Raw genomic sequence first — 21,586 nt, 5'->3', positions numbered from 1 at the left:
TTCTTTAACAAGAAGAGGAGTGCATGCAACTGAGAAAGAAAGAAAGAAAGAAAGAAAGAAAGAAAGAAAGAAAGAAAGAAAGAAAGAAAGAAAGAAAGAAAGAAAGAAAGAAAGAAAGAAAGAAAGAAAGAAAGAAAGAAAGAAAGAAAGAAAGAAAGAAAGAAAGAAAGAAGGAAAGAAAGAAAGAAGGAAAGAAAGAAAGAAAGAAAGAAGGAAGGAAGATATTGGATTTATATCCTGCCCTCCATTCCAAAGAGTCTCAGAGCGGCTCACAATCTCCTTTACCTTCCTCCCCCACAACAGATACCCTGTGAAGTGGGTGGGGCTGGAGAGAGCTCTCACAGCAGCTGCCCTTTCAAGGACAACCACTGCCAGAGCTATGGCTGACCCAAGGCCATTCCAGCAGGTTCAAGTGGAGGAGTGGGGAATCAAACCCGGTTCTCCCAGATAAGAGTCCGCACACTTAATCACTGCACCAAACTTGATCTACCAATGGTGCCCCACTATATGCAGCTGCAAAGGTATGCCAGTTACATTCAACCATAATCTCAGATGACAAGGCACACTAAAACATGTTCTCAAGTTCTGCATAACATGCAAGAATTCTGTCCCAGACAGCCAGGCGTGCCTTGGTAGACCAGCTTCCCTGAAAGCTGTAAATCTGAAATACAACGATTTATTTTCTATAAATAATTTTTAAAAGGTCAAATAGGCATGAACATACAGGCTCTGACTTGCAGTCCATCATGTCCACTACATCACCTTCATCAACAGCAAAGCAGCTTCTGAAGGATGCACAAGAACTTTAAGGAGATGACAGTAGTCCAAGTCTGGCTAATGCTCCAAGGCATTTTTATACCTTTCCTCCAACAACCTCTCTGTCATGCAAACTATTTCATTTGTAATTCCTGAATCTCTGACATGGAAAACATTGCTCACAATGAAAACCTTTTCAGCTCAATGCTGGGCCTGGGACAGTTAAAAATAGTAATTCATGCATCTGGAGGCACACATCTTTCACTGCCTGAGGCCTCGTACTGGAAACTTTCAAGAACATCCACAGTGTCAGATTTGTAGTATCACACAAAGACCTTGAAATGGTGAGTGATGTGAGGCCAAAAATTCTTGCTTACTTCCTCACAATCTGGTGTCAACTACACACATAAAAGATTAAAATAAAACGAGTGGGTGTATCTAAGGGGGGATCTGGTCTTCATATCTCCATTTGGAATTCACACTCCCTCTGACATTTTTCAACCTACACGCTTAGATTTTGCTTAGCTTGCTCTGAAGTGCATTTAATGCTTTTTAAAAATTACCCAAGTCTCTTTAGCAGTATATTGCACATTCCAGTAAGAACCTTGGCCTTTATTTTAAAGAACCAAAGGGAAAATCACTATTCAGTTTTCAATCTGACCCAGAGCTTCCTCACATACTGTATTTATGCCCTCGCTTTTCTACTTTCTAAAGGTATCACAGAAGCTACTAGAAGTTTACACACCAGATCAACATGCCAGGTAACAGTTGTACTATTAGAGAATTACAACAGACCCTAACTTCAAATACTAGCCACTTCCTTAAGAAAACAAAACCTTAAAATGCTCAAAGGCTGTGACTGAGGGGCCAAGTGAGTTTCTGGGCTGGAAAATGTCAACAACCTGGATGTAGCAGCTGAAAACTCTATCTCGCATACCGCTGGTAATCCCAAACTATGTCAGTATTGCAAGGGACAAAACTCTTAGACCTAAGCTTTGGGGAAGTTGTAGTATTGAAAGGTGAGAAAGAAAAGAAATATTTAACCTCTTTCTTGCTGTAAAAACAATCAGAATGGAAGCATTTAGGGCAAAAAAATGATTAATCCCTGTGAAACAGAAAAACTGCAACAGTCCTTCAGCAGGCTAACAACTTAATATAGCTCCTTGGAAAGGTAATTAATTTATTTGAATGTTTAGATACTGCCTTTCTTCACTTCCTGGCAAACCCAAGGTAGAGTTTCTAAGTCTGCCTGCAACAGTCAAAAAACTCCTTCACCTCCAGTAACATTTTGGATAAGGATCCCCAGTTGCTGATCGTAAAGCCTGCAAGAGGCTTAATTAGGGATGCTACTAAATTTCATGATCACACTACCAAAATTAGACATTCTTATTACTACTGACCCTGGTTTTTGCATCAGTTGCATAACACTGCCATCAAAGAAACAAATTTATCTGGAATATCAGCATTTGAAATTTGCAAACAAAAAAGGCTTATGAAGACAACAGATGAAAACAAAAAGAAATGAGAGGACATATTTGTACATTCCTAGGCCATCTGTATCTGAGACTTCATTACATGTACATGTGAAAAACATACACTAGCTGCCCCAGGGTAACAAACTGTGACAGAGCAGGGCTTTCTCCAAATATGACAATAATAAAATAGGAAAATTTGCAGTACATAAAATATTTCTGGCAGATAAATGTTAACCTAGACTGGATTCTACTTACTGAAGAAATACTGGCACTTAGGTCTTCCATTTTTGGCCACTGGACTGAAGACTGTTTGGCTACTGGACTGAAGCCTGGGGGATGGGATTTAAGGGTGTCTTTTGCGGATAAGAGTTGGTAGGGGTTAAGAAATAAAGAACCCCAGTTCATCAAGTTCTATATGGTTGATAAGAGTCACCTCAAAGTGCAAAGGCCCAGGTCATCATGCTGTTTCCACGGCAACTGCTGGGCCAAGAGACCAGCAGGCAGTTGGCCCTGGAACTTCAGGATTCAGAGGGGGAAAGCTGTAGAACAGGGGTGACCAAACTGTGGCTCGGGAGCCACATGTGGCTCTTTCACAAATATGGTGTGGCTCATGAAGCCTGCACTACCCCATTGGCCAGCTTGGAGAAAGCATTTGTCTCTTTAAATCACTTCCAAACCAAGCGAGATGGCGGCTCAGAGAAGACATTTAAAGTTAAAAGTTGCTTTCTTTCCACTTTGTCCTCCCCTCTTTCCATTTCTATTTGCCTTCTTTTCTTCTTTCCTTCCTGCTTTCCACCCACCCTCCCTCCCTTCATTGTGGCTCACAAACATCCGACATTCATGTCTTGTGGCTCTCAGACATCTGATGTTTATTCTATGTGGCTCTGATATTGAGCAAGTTTGGCCACCCCTGCTGTAGAATATATGCCAGGATTGACAGATCGTAAAAATAGGTGGCCTGCTGACCAGAAGGGGGGAAAGGGAAAGAAATTGGTCTTGCTTTTGGTGTTGGTTTTAAACAGTGATTGATCTGCAGAAAAAAACAAAGAGGAAGTTTTTTGCAAAAAAGGGAAATAAATATTTTCACTAGCCACGTCTGCACATCAAACTGTACAAGTCATAAGCTGTGGGGCCCTGTTGAAAAGTTATCAGTTATGAAAGGGAAAAGTATTCCAATGTATTTCTCTTTTAGAATAGTGTATCAGAATAACGTCTTTGTGTGTGTGTGCTGACAAACTTAAATAAGGGATATTGGTTGTTTATCTCATTACATATGCTAAACCCAACATCCACTATATTCTAATGTATTCTTTTTTGTACTGACAAATTGAAATGATGTTTATAAAGCATGATACATGTCAAAAAGTAAATTAGGTGGACAGGAATGCCTCTGAGAAAAATATATTCTTAGTTTAACCCAGGCTTCAGGGACAATTAACAGACTCTGCATTTATTGCCTTATGACACCTCTAACCATCATTCTCCAATTCTGACATGTTTTGCTGCGTTTGTTGTTTTCCCAGGTAAATGCTATTCAGACCAAACTTTTTTCAATTTGTTAATTTCACTATTTTGCCACTGGATTCTAACTTTGTACTACTTTGCATAATCAACCACTGCCCACCAGCTATATGTAGCACGGCTCACTGTACTCCATTTCGTTGTCTGCCGAACTGTGCACACACATGAAAGCTCACGTTCTAAATAAAATGTTGTTGGTCTTAAAGGTGCTATTGGACCCCCAACTTTGTTCTATTGCTTCAGACCAACACAGCTACCCACTTGGATCTGCCTAGGAAGAAAAGAAAGGTAGGATTTTTTGTTTGTTGGTTTTAAGTTATACAGGACAGCAATGCCTTTTGGGATGCATTCTGGAAAGCTCTTTATAACCAGAAGTTAATTCAAATATTTAAAGTGTCAAAGGTGAACTCTGACTGCAAACCATATGAGCTAACCCTGAAGATGCCAGGCCACAGAAAAACATTTATTTTCAATTTAATCAGAGGTCTGCCTTATTTTACTAGTTCTTGGATAAATTTCAGTTGCTAAAACAATGCAGGAAACTAGTAATCCACATGACACTAACTGCTGGCAGCAAAAATAGCTCTTTTCTGGAGTATTCAGAGAAAACTTTTACCATCTTTTCCCCAGGCATTGCTTTAATTGTACCCAGTATTGCTTGCTATATGCTGAACTGAAAATTAATTTTTAAAAGCCAAGTACTAATCCACATGATAGGTACACTGCATGGGTCAAGTTTTTACTTTCACCACAGAAATTCAACAGGTGCAGCTCAGCTAACCAGGCTCTGTAATACTATTAGTTGTATTTCAGATTATCTCTTAATGGCCCAACAGCCTGACATAAAAAGTTGGTTGCTTTAACAAGGGAAATACAAAATGTAGTAGGTGTGCTGTATCACTGAAGGAAATAAACATGCGCTCTGTTTAAAGATATGGTACTTCACAACACCCCACAAGCCGGACCTAGCTCCTAGGCTTCTAGGACCACCTTTAAAATAAAAGAGTTTGGAACCATATTTTAAATGCAAGCAGTGCCGGTGCATGGGAGTTGGCGAACTAGGTGACTGCCTAGGGTGCTGGTTCCCACAGGGGCACCTCCCTACTTCTGTCAAGATTGGCTATGCCCCTTGGCCCTCCCCCCCGCAGCCGCCGCCCTCCTCTCTTCACAGTGCTAGAAGCCTGCACCATGTTCTGCTCACCTCGCCGCTGCCAAGCCTAGGCTGGTTCTTACCAGCTTTAATATGGCTGCATGCAGCTTCTAAGTCTTTGAAGCATTCGCTCCCCCTCACTTCCGGTTCCAGGAAGGAGAGGGAGCGAACTTTCCTCCTGCGGCCCTTCAAAGACTTAGAAGCCGCGCACAAGCACATTGAAGCTGGAAAGGACCAGCCTCGGTGGCAGCAATGGCAGTGGTGGGGGGGAGTGCAGCCTGGCTTGTAGCGCTGCTACAGAGGGAGGGTGGGGGGGTAAGGATCAGCCGGGGGGGGGGGGGTTGGGCGACGGAGACTTTGGAAGCCTCGGCAAGATAGGGGTGTGGGGAGCACGCCCACTGTCTTCCCGCTCTTGCTGAGGCTTTGCAAGTCTCAGCAATGTGGTGATGGTGGGGGGTGCCCGGCTCTCTCCTGCTTCAAATAAGAAGAGGGCCAAGAACAGGAGGGCCTGCACACACTGCACACAGCCTGATGATGTCATCATGATGTCGTCGGGCTGCATGCGCAAGTTTATGAAAAAGAAAAAAAGGAGGGGGCAGGGGGGCAAATTTTGGCCTCGGGCTCTGGAAACCTCAGCGCCAGGCCTGAATGCAAGGCACATTGCATTAAATCTCAGCCCAAAAAATCTAACAATTTTATGTGAAACACAAGTTCGTAGAACAGATTATACAAATCCCATGCTCACTTTCCAAAGTAAACTAAAAAAAATTCCATATTAACTGTAAATGGAGGCAACATTTAGATGCATAATTTATCTGGAGTAAATTCCACATTATCAGTAATCTATCAACAGACCATTATATATACATAAAATATTTCTAAATCACCTATCGACAAAATAAAGAAATAGTCCAACAAACAGTATATCTTAAGGTTCCATTACTTTAATTCTCATGTTCCGAAACCTCTTATTTCCTTTTTTTTTTAAGTAGCTGTTTTCAGCTGCTTATTTTCTAGTATCAAACATACCAATTTTTTTCCCTTTGGTGACACACCAGTCAATAGAGAAACTAACAAATATGGCTTACCCATCTTGTAGAACACAATTTCAGCAATGCATCTGGGCTCAAGGGGATCTCCATTTTCCCCAAGCTAACCAACAATCTTCCCGCATTGAGAAAGCAGTTAAAATTCTTAAAAATTAAGAATTTTAGGAACTGAGGCAGTGCTCAGAAAGCAGAAGACTGGCTTTGCACAAGAGTTGAACAAAGATCAGATTGCCTTAAACTGGAATACATTCAGGGTAAACAAGGACCTTCTAAGAGGAGGTGCCTTCTGGCTAAAAATTATTTGGAGTCAACAGGCCTGCAATCTGATGCCCATTTACTGTGGAGTAATTTTTACTGAATTATAATGGAATAACTGCAAGTAAACACTCAGAGGCTCAAGCAACACAGCTGCAATCCAAAATACACTTAGTGGAAGGTCTGTGCTGCTCAGAATTGTGTATGATACATACCACCAGGTGTTAGATGTATGGTGTAACGGTTAGAATGCCAGTTTAGGAGACCCCCGAGTTTGAATCCCCATTCTGCTTTTTAAACATGCTGAGTGACCTTGGGCCACTCAGATGCTCTTAGCATTAGGAAGAAAAGTGGGATATAAAGTAAATAACATTTTAAAAAATAAACACATTTTAGATTCTAGATCACACATGCCTCCAGAAAACATTTAAACCTCCAGTCTACCTGCTCTAAAAACCGTCCAAGCTGGGAACACCACATATTCCGTTCAACTTGATCCTGCCTTTATAACAGATCAAGAGCTATTTTGTATATTTGGAAGGCTGTTCTAATCTACTGCATTTGCTTTGCTCCTGTTTAATGAATGCTTCTTGGGTTTTAGTAATGGAAAAAGATGAATGTACTGCTAAGTAAACTTTTACAGCTCTGTCCTTAGTGTAACAGAACTCAAAGTATATCCCACTCACCTCTAGCTTTATTAACAGCAGCAAATTGTCCAGCAACTATAATTATACTGCATGTATAGAGATTTGGAGGCATGGACTGGGCTATAGCTGTTGATAGGAACCAAAGCGTTAACAGTATGAAAAACAAACAGTATCCAAAAAGGACGAGAGGAACATGATAGGATGTTTGCTGAGTTCTGTGTATAGAAGGTAATATTTAAGACACAAAAAAGACATATCTGTTAAGCATTTTGCAGCAGTCTGCAGGTTTTTGTATTTTCAATAGGATATGGTGTTGCATTTCTCCAGAACTCTAATGGTGCAATGTGACAACAACACCATCTCCCCACCCCTTCCCCCTTCCTTTTTGAGAATATCTAACCTGATGGAGAGTTCTGGAGAACTGCTCTCCAGATGGCAGAGATCAGCTCCCCTGGAGGTGGGGGGAGGGAGTGAATGCCTTCACTTGGGTGGGTAGGAAGACCACAAGGATGGGGGGGCCTTGCCCAGAGCCTCTTTCTAGAGCTCACTGTATTTTTCCCCACAACTGGCCTTATTCCTAGTATTAAATAAAGCAACACTCTATTGTCAGAGGCTAGATAAAGAGAACGTATTTTTCCCATTTTATGTTGTTACGCTGGCTGCTGGTTTGTATCAGGAGTTCGGCTCCAGGTTCTGTATTTGACCACTAAAGCCCTTCAGGCCCAAGTCTCCACGACTATCTTTTATTTATTAAATTATGGATTCTATGCCTTTGCTTTCAAGGTTCAATGTGGCTTAAAAGTAGCTATTAAATTGTTACAGAATAAATCAAAATATTAGGGTTGCCCTGAGTGATAAGACAGCAGGTGGCAGCCTGAAGACCATCATGGGCACATGAGAACATACAGGAAGAGACAGGTGTTCAGATATGTGCGCCATAGGTTGTGAAGGGTTTTAAAGGTCATAACTACCTTAAACTTGGAAACTAAGCGGCAGTCAATGGGGCTGATTCAAAATGGGACAACATGTTCCTATCAGCTAGTAACTGGGCTGCCACATTCTTGACCTGGTGCAGTTTCCAAGTTGTCTTCAAAGGCAGCTCAACCTAGAACAAGTCACAGTAACCTAGCCACAAGGCAACAAAAGCATTATTTAGCCAGATTGGCTGAGTATGAGGAAGGAGAGAAGTTGGTGAGCCAGATGCAGCTGATAATAGGCTCAACTGACCATGCACCAAGCTGCTTTTCAAGCAACAAGGCTAGGTCCATGAGCACCCTCAAGCTCTTAACATGCTCTGCAAAAGCCAATGCCATACCATCTGGAACTAGTGTCCCTCTGCACCAGTGGTGCTCCTGAAATTGCCATCTGCTAGTCTCCCCCATCCCCACTTAGGGTAGCCTGCCTGACATCAACTAGAGCCGGCACCTGTCTCCTCAGTATCCTTCAAGGGTCCCACCACCCTGATGTAGCACCCAATATCTGAATTATGAAATCTGAAACTTAGACCTGCAGTGATTGAATAAGATGTCATCAAGACTGAAATTGCTTTTTTCTGAAATTTGGTTATGCATTATTTTATCTATTGTTGTACATTGCCCAGAGCCTGGCTACGGCTGGTATGGGGCAATTCACTAAGTCAAATGATGATGATGATGATAATGATGATCTATTATAATTTCCACTCTGTGAAACAGACTCCCGGAACAAATGAGGGCGCCACCAACTCTAGAAATTTGTATGAGGAACGATATGCCAGAGCTTTTAATGGAGTACTGACTGCAAGGTGTTCTGAGTGGGGGGGGGGATTAGTTGAGGTTTTATTTGATTGCTATTTACAAAGTTTATATCCTGCCTTTCTGCCCTTACATGTTGTAATCAGGAGCATCTGAATGACCCAATACACATAACGCAGAAATGCAGCAGAGAGGCAGCAATGGCTGATAGGAAGGAAGCAAAGCCAGAGCAATAAATCATGCAGAGATGGTGCATGAAGCCTTCTCAGCAGGTGGGTGCTCAGAACCATAAGAACCTTTAATTATCCCATTAACTTCTTGCAGCACACCATTTGGCAAAGATTGGCATAAACCTAAGGTGGTTTCCATCAGTTTGCTTCCTTCCTGGCACCTACTTGCTTCTTGAATCTTGAGGCTAAAATCTCAGGGGTCTTGAACAGAACCAGAAAAAAAGTTCACTCCATACAAGGTGACTGACTAACAAAGCGCTGCACTCACCCCAGGCAGGCCCATCATAGCCATGCATCCCTTGGCACATTCAGATTTAGGTTTGGATCCTAAGCAATGCAAGCAGAGTTACCCTGGAAGAAGGCTTTGCCTCCTCACTGTAACCTTCTGTGCTGCACCCCAGGTCAATGGAATGGCACAGAGATCAAAGTGGAAGCCTGCAGCAGGAGACATGGCAAAAATCTCTCCGCTCCTCCTCTGATGGTGAAAACATTGGGGTGAACGAGAAAAGAAACAGGAGCTGCTGTTGTGTGAGAAAATGGCAGCCTAGGATCTAAGCTATGAGTCTCCCAGAAACTTCTCCCTGTGGCCATGCAGGGAACAATCCTCCCCAGTGTTTGAAAACTGTGCATGCTCATCTCAAGGCAAAAAGAAAAAAGGTCTGAATATCTAAGAACATAGCTTCTCCTCTCCTCTGTTCAAGGGAAGGTATTTTTCTAGGCTGTGGCCCACACCCTATAAAACAAATATATGACAACAGCTAGTAGGATACAGGCAGCCTCAAGATAACATGTAAGTCTAATTGTTCAAGCAAGGGCGCATGAGCAATGAGGCACAGCTTGCCAGATTATTGTGCTTAGATACACAATTCCAGCCTTATCACCAGCTTAAAGAGGAATAAAAAAGTTAGCAGTTTTAAGGCTGCAACCAGAAAAGCTCTGTCATCAAAGTTAAAATAATGGGCTTGTTTTACATAAAAATTGGCAATTTGCTGGATTTTGAGGCTACAGAAAAGGTGGAAGCTTAGATTCCTTTGCCTCCTGAGCTGAAGCAAGTAGCTAAGCATGTTAGGACTAAAACTACTGAAGACATGGCAATAATTGAACTTCAAAGCCCCCAAAGTCATTTACTGTACTCACTTTCTGGAATAAGAAACTACAAATAGAAAGTAAGCCTCTCTCATTTTTCTTAAATATGTCTTGTGTGAAGCAGCCAATATGTCAAGCATCAGTTTTACCTATGCACTTTGTGGAGGGCCCATCTGGAATTCTGAAAACAAGTAGTGAGTACCACAACAAAATGGCTGCCAAGAGGCCAGTAGGTTCAGTCACAAAATGGTGGCCATAATGGCTGGGTCCAATGACAAAATATTGGGAGGCTCCACAAATATTGGGAGGTTCTATGCCCAGCATGCTCCTATGATGGAGCCAGCAGTTTCCAAATAGATGTTCCAAGAAGACCCAAAGGTGATGCTTCTGGGGCTCTTCTGAAGCGATTCATGCTCCAATGAGACAGAAGAAGAAAGCAAGAGCTTATGTATATCATAAAATGAAATGCCAGGTAGTGGAGATGTAAAACTTTATATAGGGCTCAGACAAATACAATTAATGATTTTTTAAAAAAAACTTAAAATATAATATGCTTAAAAACATTAGCACCCGTGCACTACTTTGTTTATTTAACAGGCTCTGATAATTGACACCACTTGCTCTGAATTATTGCATCAAAATCTGGAGACAATGTCTGTGCTGTAGCAATCCTGAGTATGCTGTTCAAGTGTATATCTAGCAAAATCAGCTTAATGAGAAGGAGGGAACCTCAGCCAATGGAGGAGTTTGGCTCCATAGCTCTGCTGTGACTGAGAGAGCTTGGCTCAGCTCTAGCTTTGATTGAGAGAGCTCTAGCTGTGCCAAACTCTCTCAAACACATAGCAGAGCTACAGAGCCAAGCTTCTCCATTGGCTGAGACTCCCCCTCCCTTGGGGAAGAGGGAGGGGGAAGAGCGAGGAGAGGCTGCTTTGCTCAGCTGCCTCATTCCCACAGAGAAAGACAAAAATGATGACGACAGAAGCAGGAGAGAAGGGGAAGACCATAGCAGGCTGCATAGAAGCCCTCTGGGGGGGCAAATCAGGTCCACAGGATGGACATTTGATACCCCTGGGCTAATGGTTTTTGTTTTCCTATTTCATCACAATGTCTACAAACTTGTCCTCTCCCCGTGGACATGCAACGTATCAGAGGAAAAGCAGAGTTCTCCTCTAGAAGTTGAAGAGAATGGCTGATTCCCCTGCCTCTATTCCATGCTGCTCTGATAACACCATACTATAGAAGACCCACAAGAGCCTGAGACTATATGAAAGGACAACACCACATCTAATGATAAAGGGGCTGTTCCCACACATTTCTGCCCTTTTCTACATTTCTGTGTTATCAGACACAGGTTAGAATAGAAAAACAATGGGGGGAGTGGGGTTCCTCATAAATTCTTCCCAGGCACTCATGCTCAGGCATTGAAAGCAAGAGTCACTTGTACATTTTTACATAACATCCTGCTGGATCAAACTTAACAGCTCATTTAGTCCAGTGAGAGGCTCACTGGGCCATGGTTCAATCCTTGTTAAAAGGAACCAGTATAAAGGAACAGGCAACAGATCTTGTGAAAAGACCGCACCCTGAGATCCTGGAGAGATGTTGCCTGTCAAGAGGCTATACTGACCTCAAGAGACTCTGTATAAAGCAACTTCAAGTTTAGTTCAGCTGCAAAATCTTCTTTCCCACCATGGTCGATCAGACAGGCCACATCGTCTCCTCCAGTGTTCCCTCTAAGCTGAGTTAGTGCAAGTCAGCTCACCATTTTTTAGCCTCCAGCTCACACACTTTTGGCTCAGCTCAGGAAGGATGGCCCCAGAGTGAGCTAATTAATGCAGTAGCCAAATTGTTTGCTCACAATTTTAATGCCAGTAGCTCATGAAGTAGAATTTTTGCTCACAAGACACCCCAGCTCTGAGGAAGCATTGCTCTCCTCATCCTCAATAACTGGAATTTCCATTTCCAAAGTACACCCACCACTCCTCTATTCAGCAAAGTCTGAAGCCTTCCTCCAGCTTAAGAAGTTTTCCTCCAATGGAAGATGCTCTTCCGCCATGGAAGAGCCACTTGTTAGAGGAAAACTCCTTAGGCTGGCAGAAGATTTCGAACTTTCCAGTGCAGCACGGCAAGGCACAAGTCACTGTTTCAGAACAGTGAAGTACCATTTAGTTCAGGCTAAATAATCAACGAGAGGTCAATCACTGGCTAGCACGCTATCTAATCCCTTTTGAAAGCAACCTAATGGCCAATAGTCTACTTTGCAAAGATGTATTACATATATGAATAAAAAATTATTTTGCTTTTCCCAAATTTGCTGCCCAGCAACTTCATGGGCTGGCTCCTGAGTTCAAATATATTTGACTCTTTCTTTCTGCATTCTGTCCCGTTGTCCCTCTCCTCTTCTCCCAGAATAGCTGAAGTCATGCTTTCAAATGAGAATCAGGAATCTAAAGCTTTTGAGCAAATCGCTGAAAGTAAAAAGAACAGCAAGATGATCACAGTGGCTGCATCTGAGCTGCAAGGAAGACTAGTGGCCTAAAGACTGATGGAACAGGAGAGGGGTAACAGAAATCGTAAGAGGCAAGGTTTGGGAAAGGGAATAAGTAAAAATATTCATGTTCTGCTTGCAAACTTTACTTCATCTCAACACCAACCTTGCTGATTACATGAGCCTTTCTTATGGGATAGAGGCAAATCTGCAAACCAAGAAGTGAAGAAACCGGAACAGCAATTCTAACTAGCTATGGCCTTTGGACATATTGCTAAATTTTCTTAGTGGACGCAAGAGTCCAAATAATTTCACAACCCCATGTGAAAGCTATTTGCGGACTTTTTGGCACCAAAAGCTTCTTCCTTCAACAAAGCCATAAAGCTAATGGAACCGAGAAACCCCATCCTCGGAGCGTGGATCTTTTTGGGATCAGACTTTTTCCTCCTCCTGCAACAGTCTCTAATGCTTGCCTTTTAATTGCAACCTAAATAGCCTTACAGAAGTTTATCCACTCTTCCGGAGGCCAGTGAAGGATTGGAACTTCTTTATTTAGAGAAAGATTGTTTGGCAAAGTTGAGCTTGTTCTCAGGAAACTCTTGAGGGTTTTTTTTTTAAGGTTCTGCAGCAGAGTGGTAAGCTGCAGTACTGCAGCTCTAATCACAAACTAAGTTCGATCCCAGCAGAAGCTGGGCTCAAGTAGCCAGCTCAAGGTTGACTCAGCCTTCCATCCTTCCAAGGTCAGTAAAATGAGTACCCAGCTTGCTGGGGGTAAAGTGTAGATGATTGGGGAAAGCAATGGCAAACCACCCCGTAAAAAGTCTGCCATGAAAATGTTGTGATGCGACGTCACCCCAGAGTCAGAAATGATTGGTACTTGCACAGGGTCTACCTTTACCAAATGATACTGCTGGTCCACTGAATACCATGAGACATATGAATGCCTAGTATTGACTCAGGCCCTAGTTCAGAATTATCTGACTGACAGAAGCTCTTGCGAAGAGATGGGCCATTCCCAGTACACTGCTGCCCAGGATCCTTAGAGATTCCAGGGGTTCAAATCTGGACCTTCTGTATTCCTCTGAAATACTCTGCCACAGAAGATGTTACTAGATTTATATTCCACCCTCCACTCTGAATCTCAGAGCAGCTCACAATCTCCTTTACCTTCCTCTCCCACAACAAACATCCTGTAAAGTAGGTGGAGCTGAGAGAGCTCTCACAGAAGCTGCCCTTTCAAGGACATTTCTGTGAGAGCCATGGCTGACTCAAGGCCATTCCAATAGCTACAAGAAAAGGAGTGGGGAAACAAACCCAGTTCTCCCAGATAGAGTCCACGCACTTAACCACTACACCAAACTGGCTACGTTTCATTGTAGTGCTGTTATTTGATTCAACTCTTTTCATGCGAAGGAAGCCAAAACCTCAAAAGCCTGAAAAGAAACACACAGGAGCTGCAATGAGACTTGCATTTATTGTGACGTCAGTAATCCCTGTTCTAGCCAGGAGCTCAGCTTCTGAGGCACATGTCCTATTTCATGAGAGCCAGAGTATGGTAACACTTATCAAAATGCCACAGTTTAAATGTTTGCCTCTGTAGTGAATTTATTTCAGGCCAAACTAAATCCTTCCCCATAAAAACCATTGCAGAGAAGATTTAGACCACTGGCACTTTGGAAGGAGGGGGACTGATTTACCCCCCTCTGATGCTATTCCCTTTACTGAAAATTCCCCCACCCAGCTGCTTTTACCCCCCCCCCCCAAAAAAAAAACTTTTTCTCCAAGGAGAGTCAAAAGCATTCCAAAAGGGAGGGGATTTTCAATTAATGAATGTGCAAGGTAGGACAGTTAACCTGCTGGCACTAAATTACCTATACATTTTCAGAACACTACAATTACAAACAGAAGAGAAGATTCTAGGATTCTTTCTCCTTTTCTAAACTTCAAGCAACTCACCTGGACAATGATATGCAACCTGCTTTGGGTGCTAAAAGCTGAGCAGCTTGCTCGACAGGTTTCTCTTGTACACACAGCTACCTTTTGAGGCAGCCCTAAGCAAAAACTTCTACTCTTTGAGCCAGGAAAAGGAAACCACTCACTCTTTGAAATACACCACACTTCCTCAAGCAGAACTTTCTAAATCTGGAAGCTTAAATTAGGAACCCAGAAGCAAAATCATTCATCAGCTGCAATCCCAAATGAGCTTGCTAGGAAGCTTCTATTGAACTCAGTGGGATTTACTCCAAAGCAAATAAGCAAAGAATCAGACCATTAAGTGCCTGACAAAAATAGCATCAAGGGCACTCAAGTAAACAGTCCAATGGCACTTTTAAGACCAACAAAGTTTTATTCAAGGTAAAAGCTTTCATGTGTATGCACACTTCTTCAGATACAAACCAACCTGGCTACTCACCTGAATCAGAAAATGCTATACCTGCAAGGAATCAAAGAGAGAGAACTCCCTTTCCAGGAAGTCCTTATACTCTGGGTCACCCCATAAAACTGGGACATGCAACAGAAAGAATACAAGGCCTAGTAAATATCTGCAACTCCCTGCTGCAGGAGTGACACATCACTTTAGATTACCTTAAAAGGGGGAATAAGATAAATTCATGAACAAGAGTTCTATCAATGGATATAAGCCAAGATGGTTAAATAAAGCCTTCATGTTCAGAGGAGGTGCATCTCTTAATGCCGGTTGCTAGAAGGCAACAACAGGAAGAGACTTTTGCCCCTGTGGTCCTGCTTGTAGGCCTTTGGGAGCATCTGACTGGCCAGTGTGGGAAACAGGATGCTGAATTAGGTAGAACACAAGTCTCACTCTGCAGCGCTGTCCTAAGAGCACAACTGCAGAGCAAGAACCTGCTCCATGATACTGCACGGGGGCAGGAAAGTATTTTTATATCTCCTTCCATTCTATGGGGGAGATTGGCCATATACCCCTAAATCCTAATTTCACCCAGTTTTTTGCACGTTGCCACACCATGTACATGCAAGCAAATTAGGGCTGGAAGACATGCTTTCTCACCAACCCTATTTAATCCTTGTCCAGACTTCTTTCAGCTTGAAAGTAACAAGTGTTCTTTAAAAAGCATCTGGACTGGTGAGGAAAGGAAAACTAAAAATGGAAAAAATTCTCACAATCCAGATCCTAATTTACTTGCTCTCCTGGCTCCAAGATACCTATACAGCATTAGGAGACAAGGGGGTCAATTTCCCTCTGCCTGTCAAGTTTTCCTCCCCACCCAACACTCAGCTTTTCTTTGCTTCTTGGTGGACAAGCTTGCTCAGTGCTTCCTGGTCCATTAACAAGATTTTCCATTTTAAAGAGCTGCAAAGATAGAGGTAACACTCCATCCTGCATGCTGGGGACTCCCTGTCCTACTGACAGGCACTCAGCCATCAAAGTTGCCACTTCAATGGCCAGCATCAGATACCCAATACTGATCATCCACTTCTGAGATCTGAATGTGTACATGCAAACCAGTATCTAGTCTGGATGTTTACAGAGAAGCAACTGCATGGGCATCTGTCTTTCAGGGTCTCCTCCACCTATGCTTCATTAGCAGAATCTCCTTCGATCATACTTGCCCAAATACTATGTATTTTAAAAGATGTATGGCTCAGAAGAAAGTCTGTAAGATTTGATAGCCTGGGGTTGGGGGTGGGATTCTTGCAGGGTTTCTTGGACAGATTTTTAAATTACGCTGGCAAGCTGTAAGCATCCTTTTCAAACTGTTTAATTTGTACATGGCTTAAGTGTTTTCAAGTTTCTATCAATGCACACTATGTGAACCTGGATTGCATGTCCCTGCTGTCTCCTTCAGCATCCAAACAGGCAATTCTGTCCTTGGGAGCCAGTCTGTGGGATCAAGCTAAACTTGCCGCAATTTGGCATGAGCATTTGTTAGTAACAGATTTCTCTTGACATACTTGCTTATGAAGATTCTGAAAATGTGAAGTGTGAAGAGCGGCTGTTCCCCTTGTTCTTTATAGGTACAGATTTAAAATGGTGCTTCATCAAGTTAAAGTGGCAAAATCCAGTGTAGTACAGTCAACTCACACAGAATCAGTTACTGGAGACTCATGCAGAAGGGGGGGGGATAAATTTTCCATTTCTAAAGACTCACTGCTTCATAAAAATACTGATTTAATGCATTACTAATAATGAATGGGTACCACTGCCAACAAAATATTAGGAAAACCTGGCAGGTATAAGGGTGTAATTAGCAAGTCTGCCCCCCTCAAGTGATTATCCCAAGAAACTGTGTAAGAATGCACATGTATAGTTTATTGATCTGAAAACGGGGTGCAGGAATAAAACTACAAAATACATATCATCAACCAAATTTAAAATTATGAATCCACCTGATTAAGTCTGGTTTTGATTTGATCTCCAGCACCACAGTTTTTATATATGTCTCCTTCCACATGATAGAAGGGTTAATGTAATCACTGACCTTATATGGGATTAACAAGCATGGTAAGAAGATGATCAGCAGAGAAAGTGACATGCTCCAGTGATCTCAATGGAAGAGGGTTGAATGGAACCATCTGTTGAATGGAACCATGCCCAGAACATGTCAGATCTAGTTCCTTGGGTATGTTAAAATTAGCATGCCTATGTTTTCCAGGGATTTTAGCCCCCCTCCCCAAAATTCAACATAACATATACATCCTGTATGTTGTTTGTCTTTAACGTTATAGGTATTACCCTAATAAAATAATTTCCACATAAAGCTTTCCATTAGTTGGAATCTAACATTTAAACCACACACACGATTTTTTTTAATCAAATATTTTAGTTCAAATGTTGCTACTGGGATATAAAAGTGGGGTCTTTTAAAACACTCCGTTCTTCCAAATATAAGTCAAAGTAAATTTGCTAAGTCAGATCATGCTCTATTCGGAAAATTCTCTGACTCATTTTTTTCTGAACACGCTCTATTAGGAAAATTCTCTGATTCATCTTTTTCTGGAAAACACACATCACTGGCCCCATGCTGCTAACAGACCCAGGTGGCAATCCTCCAGTATCCTCTGAAGCAGGGAGGCAGACATGCAGGCCCATGAAGCAAACAGTCACTCTCCAGCCTCCAGCAATGAACCTCCAGGCAACCTAGAAGCAAAGCATAAAGTGGGGGAGGGGGGCTTTACAAAACTCTGACTCCCCCCCTCCACCCTCTTTTCAGGTCACAAATGACAAACACAGAGGAACACAGCATGCAAACATTCCCGTAATCCATATGCACTTAGCAAATTTAAATCCATGCCATTTAAATCATGAGTTAGAAATCACCAAGAAGAGCAATTTAAATGAATATTTATAGGTTATTCCTATATTTCATAAATGACTTATTTTAGTACATTTTAATCCTCCCTTCATCTAGGAAGGTCAGGTTCTCTCTTCCTCCATTTTATTCTCAAAAGATCAGCAACATGAAGGAGGGCAGGCTAAGAATCAACTGTCCCAAGGTCACCTTGTGAGTTTCATGGTAAGCAGGAATTTGTATCTAGTCCTAGACCAGGGGTGTCGAACATGCAGTTCGGGTACCGAATCAGGCCCCTGGAGGGCTCCTATCAGCCCCCCCCCCCGAGCAATTGGCTGTCATCTGCTTCCTTCTCCCTATATCTTGCTTCCTTCTGCATAACAGATTGCTTTGCAAGGCTTGCTCAATTGCACAGGAGCTACAGAGCAAAACCCCTCTTTTCTCCACTGGCTGAGGCTCCTCCCTTGGGGAGGAAGGGAGGGGAGGAATAGCTTACTTTGCCAGGCTCTCTCAATTGCGCAGCAGAGCTACTGAGTCAAGCCTCTCTTCCTTCTATTGGCTGAGGCTCCCCCCCCCGTCCCCTGGGGAAGGAAGCAAAGAGCCACAGCTTCCTTTGCCCAGTTCCCTGGATCCCATGGGAGAAATACAAAGAAAGCATCTTTAAAACCAATGAGTGCTGACATTTTAAGCATGTTTTAAGTTTTTTTAAATATATATTTGGGTTTGTCTGTGTTCTTTATAAAATTTGTATCTCTGCTACATAATCTTAAATAGGTACACACATGGCCCAGCCCAGCATGGCTCGGCCCAACCCAACATGGCCCAGCCCAACAAGGTCTCATTTATGTCAGATCCGGCCCTCATAACAAATGACACCCCTGTTCTAGCCACCACACCATACAGGATCATCTCTAACCACTGCAGCATGAACAGGAGTCTTGAGGCACCTTAAAAGACTAACAATTTTATTCCAGCAGAATCTTTCAGGGCTACAGTTCACTTCTTCAGACACAAAGTTAAAGTCCAGTGGCACCTTTAAGACCAGCAAAGTTTTATCCAAAGTGTGAGCTTTTGTGTGCCAAGCACACTTCCTCAGACAGAATTAAATGGAAACAATCTTACATATAGAGAGGTGGGTTGTAAATTAGCATACAGAATAGTGATGTTTTTAACAGCTTAAAAGAATAATAAGTTTAGTTATATGGCTATCACCCGTCTTAAAGGTGCGACTGAACTCCAACTTTGTTTTGCTGCTTCAGACCAACATGGCTGCCCACCTGGATCTTTCTTCAGATACAGTGAAGGGGATCCCAAGTCTCTTGCCCCAACGTATTTTATGATGAAATAAAATTTTGTTAGTCTTTCAGGTGTCACAAGATATCTTTCTAATTGTCAGTGCAACAGACTAACACTCCTACCCCTGTAGAATCACTACAGCAATACTGGCTCACATTACGGCTCACATTACGAAAGAACACTCCACAAGGCATAACTCTTTTAAGCACTAACTGCGCAATCCTAAAATGAGTTACACTTTTCTAAGGCCACCCTTCTGCATCAAAAGCTTTAGAAGGACATTACTCTACTTAGGCTAGCAAGTAAAACAAGTTTTTTTTTTAACTTCCCACAAGTTTATTAAAGATTCAAAACTGTACAATAAATAGAATGAAAATGAGAGGTATCAATACATAGCAAGCTTGAAACATAGAACATTACATACTGCTACACATTATTACATAATAATAAATAAATGAATGTGAAAATTGATGATGCCATACTGTAATCATTTCTAACAAAAGAAAAGCTAGCCACAACCATAGTAAAATAAGTTCATCTACTACAGAACAGAGCATTAACACTACCTAGAAGAGAGTGCTTGTATAATTACGAGTAGTTTATTTTTGTTTACTAGGTGTTAAAAATATAACACATTACACAGTTAACACAACTGATAATTTTGCTCCCTGTTTGTATCACATCATGGGGTGTCGGTAACTGAATTACTGAGCAGTTCACCTTATTTTCATAAGATGAAAAAGAAACCAGGAAATGCCCTTGTTTATTTATAGAAAGCAAGCATCCATAATTTGAAAACAGAACATACTTTAATTTAAAAAGCATAAAAGCAGAAACATGCAAATCACTAAAGTAGGCGTGGAGGATGGCATCTCCTAGAGCCAGATGACTTGCCAGTCCCAGGTACCCAATATCCATCCCATAATAATGTAGCATGAGATCCATGTGTGGTAAGGGAGACCCATTTAACAGATGCTCAGTTGCTCCCTTACCCTTCAGTCCTCATAACCATCCTGCAAGGTAAGTTAAGCTGAGAAAATATGACCAGCCCACATTCATCCAATGAAATTCACGGCTAAGTGGAGATATTAAACCAGAGTCTTCAGGTTGTAGGTTAATGCTCTACCCATGCTGCCTCTCAGTGCCTCTTTGAATGTAATGGATTCCATGCTTTGTACAGACTATTGGGCGACTGCATTTTTTGTAAGTTTATAGTCATATTTTTCTGCATACCAAGATGCAGGAACTCCACCTTGTCTGTGCACAACCTCATTTGCTGCTCTATTGCAAAAAGAATTTGGCAACCAAATTTCCTCTTGGGGAAACAAACAAGTGGCCAATACTGGGATAAAAAGTGGCTACAGAACCAAATCTTCCTATCCTATACTCTACACGCTCTCAGGGAGATGGCCAATTTCACCCTTCTTTACTTTTTAGTAGACATCCAACCGTTCTTAAGTATTCTGTGACTTCAGAGCATGCTTGTTCTCATCTTGCTGTTGGAGTGGGCTTCCTTTTGGTTAATTTTCTGCACTCCTGTAGAGCCCCCTGAGTATGTAAAAACTTTTAGCTGACTCAAGCCAAGGCCTAGCTTTGCTGCTTTCATAGTTACTATGAGATAGCAATTTAGTTATTCCATGTACAATAACCCAGAGTGTAATATTAACATATCTGCATTTTATTTTAATCAGACTTCAAGAGGGGGAAAAAAAGAATTCAGGGTGTTTTTGTTCTAAAAGCTGTATTAACACACATTCAGTTCAAAAGGTTAATGTTACTTCTCCACTCTGTGCTAAAGGCTCATTGGCCAGGAAACCCACAAAATCCCTGAATGTGCTTCCTTTTGCTAATTGCTATTCCCTTTACACAGTGGCCTCAAAAGCTCCCTCTATAGAACACTCCAAGATAAACCTCACTCCAATGTTTCCGAGGCCACAAACCAAAATATTCGATGCTAAGATGTTCTTTCAACTCCAGTGTTCTCTACCCTTTTAAATCCAGAGGCGGGGAAGTAAACAGCTCGTGCCTTTTCTGCTTTGTGGATCCAGTTTTCTCTCCCACACTGCCCGAATGAAATCAATGGATTCCCGCCAACTCTGCAGCAACAAGGCAGCCTCTGGCCTGCTGTTTTCATTCAGCCTTGAACATTCAAGGTTAACTTCAAAGGGAAGCTAAGGCAACAGGGGAGAAGGCAAAGTGACTGCAATGAAATTACATGGCAAAGGATGGGGAAAAGATTTCCCATTTCTGCTACCAGGCAAATCATCCTAATGGTTCTAGTTTCCAAGCTATCAGACAACATTGCTCCACATAGCTCCAACAGACCCAGTCCCAAGAGGCAGCACTGAATTGCTCACCTTCAGGCTTCTAGCAGAGACACATTATAGTCTAATCCTGCCTAATGCAAGCAGACTCTTGGTATCATACTGGGATCAGATCCAGAAACTTGACTAATCTTAGTGCATTAGCGAGGGCTATCGGGAGGAGATCAGCTCTAGCATTTCACTAGGAAAAGAGATCTCCTTGCAATATAACAAATCCACAGCTGTTCAAGGTCTGTAACAGCATTTACCAAAGATCGAGATCACTGGATTCTCATGCCGCCTGCATTTGGGCCAGCTTCACTTACT

The 21,586-nt window shown here is 42.2% G+C and overlaps 1 protein-coding gene across 5 annotated transcripts in view; it reads right to left on the bottom strand.

Annotated features, from left to right (window-relative positions):
- Positions 1 to 21,586, bottom strand: part of ATP11C (ATPase phospholipid transporting 11C) — a 114,453-nt gene that overhangs the window by 81,097 nt on the left and 11,770 nt on the right. For 3 of the 5 annotated variants that reach the window (XM_060249881.1, XM_060249878.1, XM_060249879.1), the window contains exon 1: positions 5,991 to 6,175. The exons of 1 other annotated variant lie outside the window; for it this stretch is intronic. In XM_060249881.1, coding sequence (XP_060105864.1) covers positions 5,991 to 6,044 — 54 coding nt within the window. In that variant the 5' untranslated portion in view covers positions 6,045 to 6,175. Of the gene's footprint in view, positions 1 to 5,990; positions 6,182 to 21,586 lie in introns of those variants that run through there. One more of the 5 variants, XM_060249877.1, reaches the window with a different exon arrangement.

The sequence above is a fragment of the Heteronotia binoei genome, chromosome 11 (assembly GCF_032191835.1).
Source record: "Heteronotia binoei isolate CCM8104 ecotype False Entrance Well chromosome 11, APGP_CSIRO_Hbin_v1, whole genome shotgun sequence".
NCBI lineage: Eukaryota > Metazoa > Chordata > Lepidosauria > Squamata > Gekkonidae > Heteronotia > Heteronotia binoei.
The sequence above is the reverse complement of the archived record's forward strand: the minus strand, read 5'-3'. Positions and strand labels throughout refer to the sequence as shown.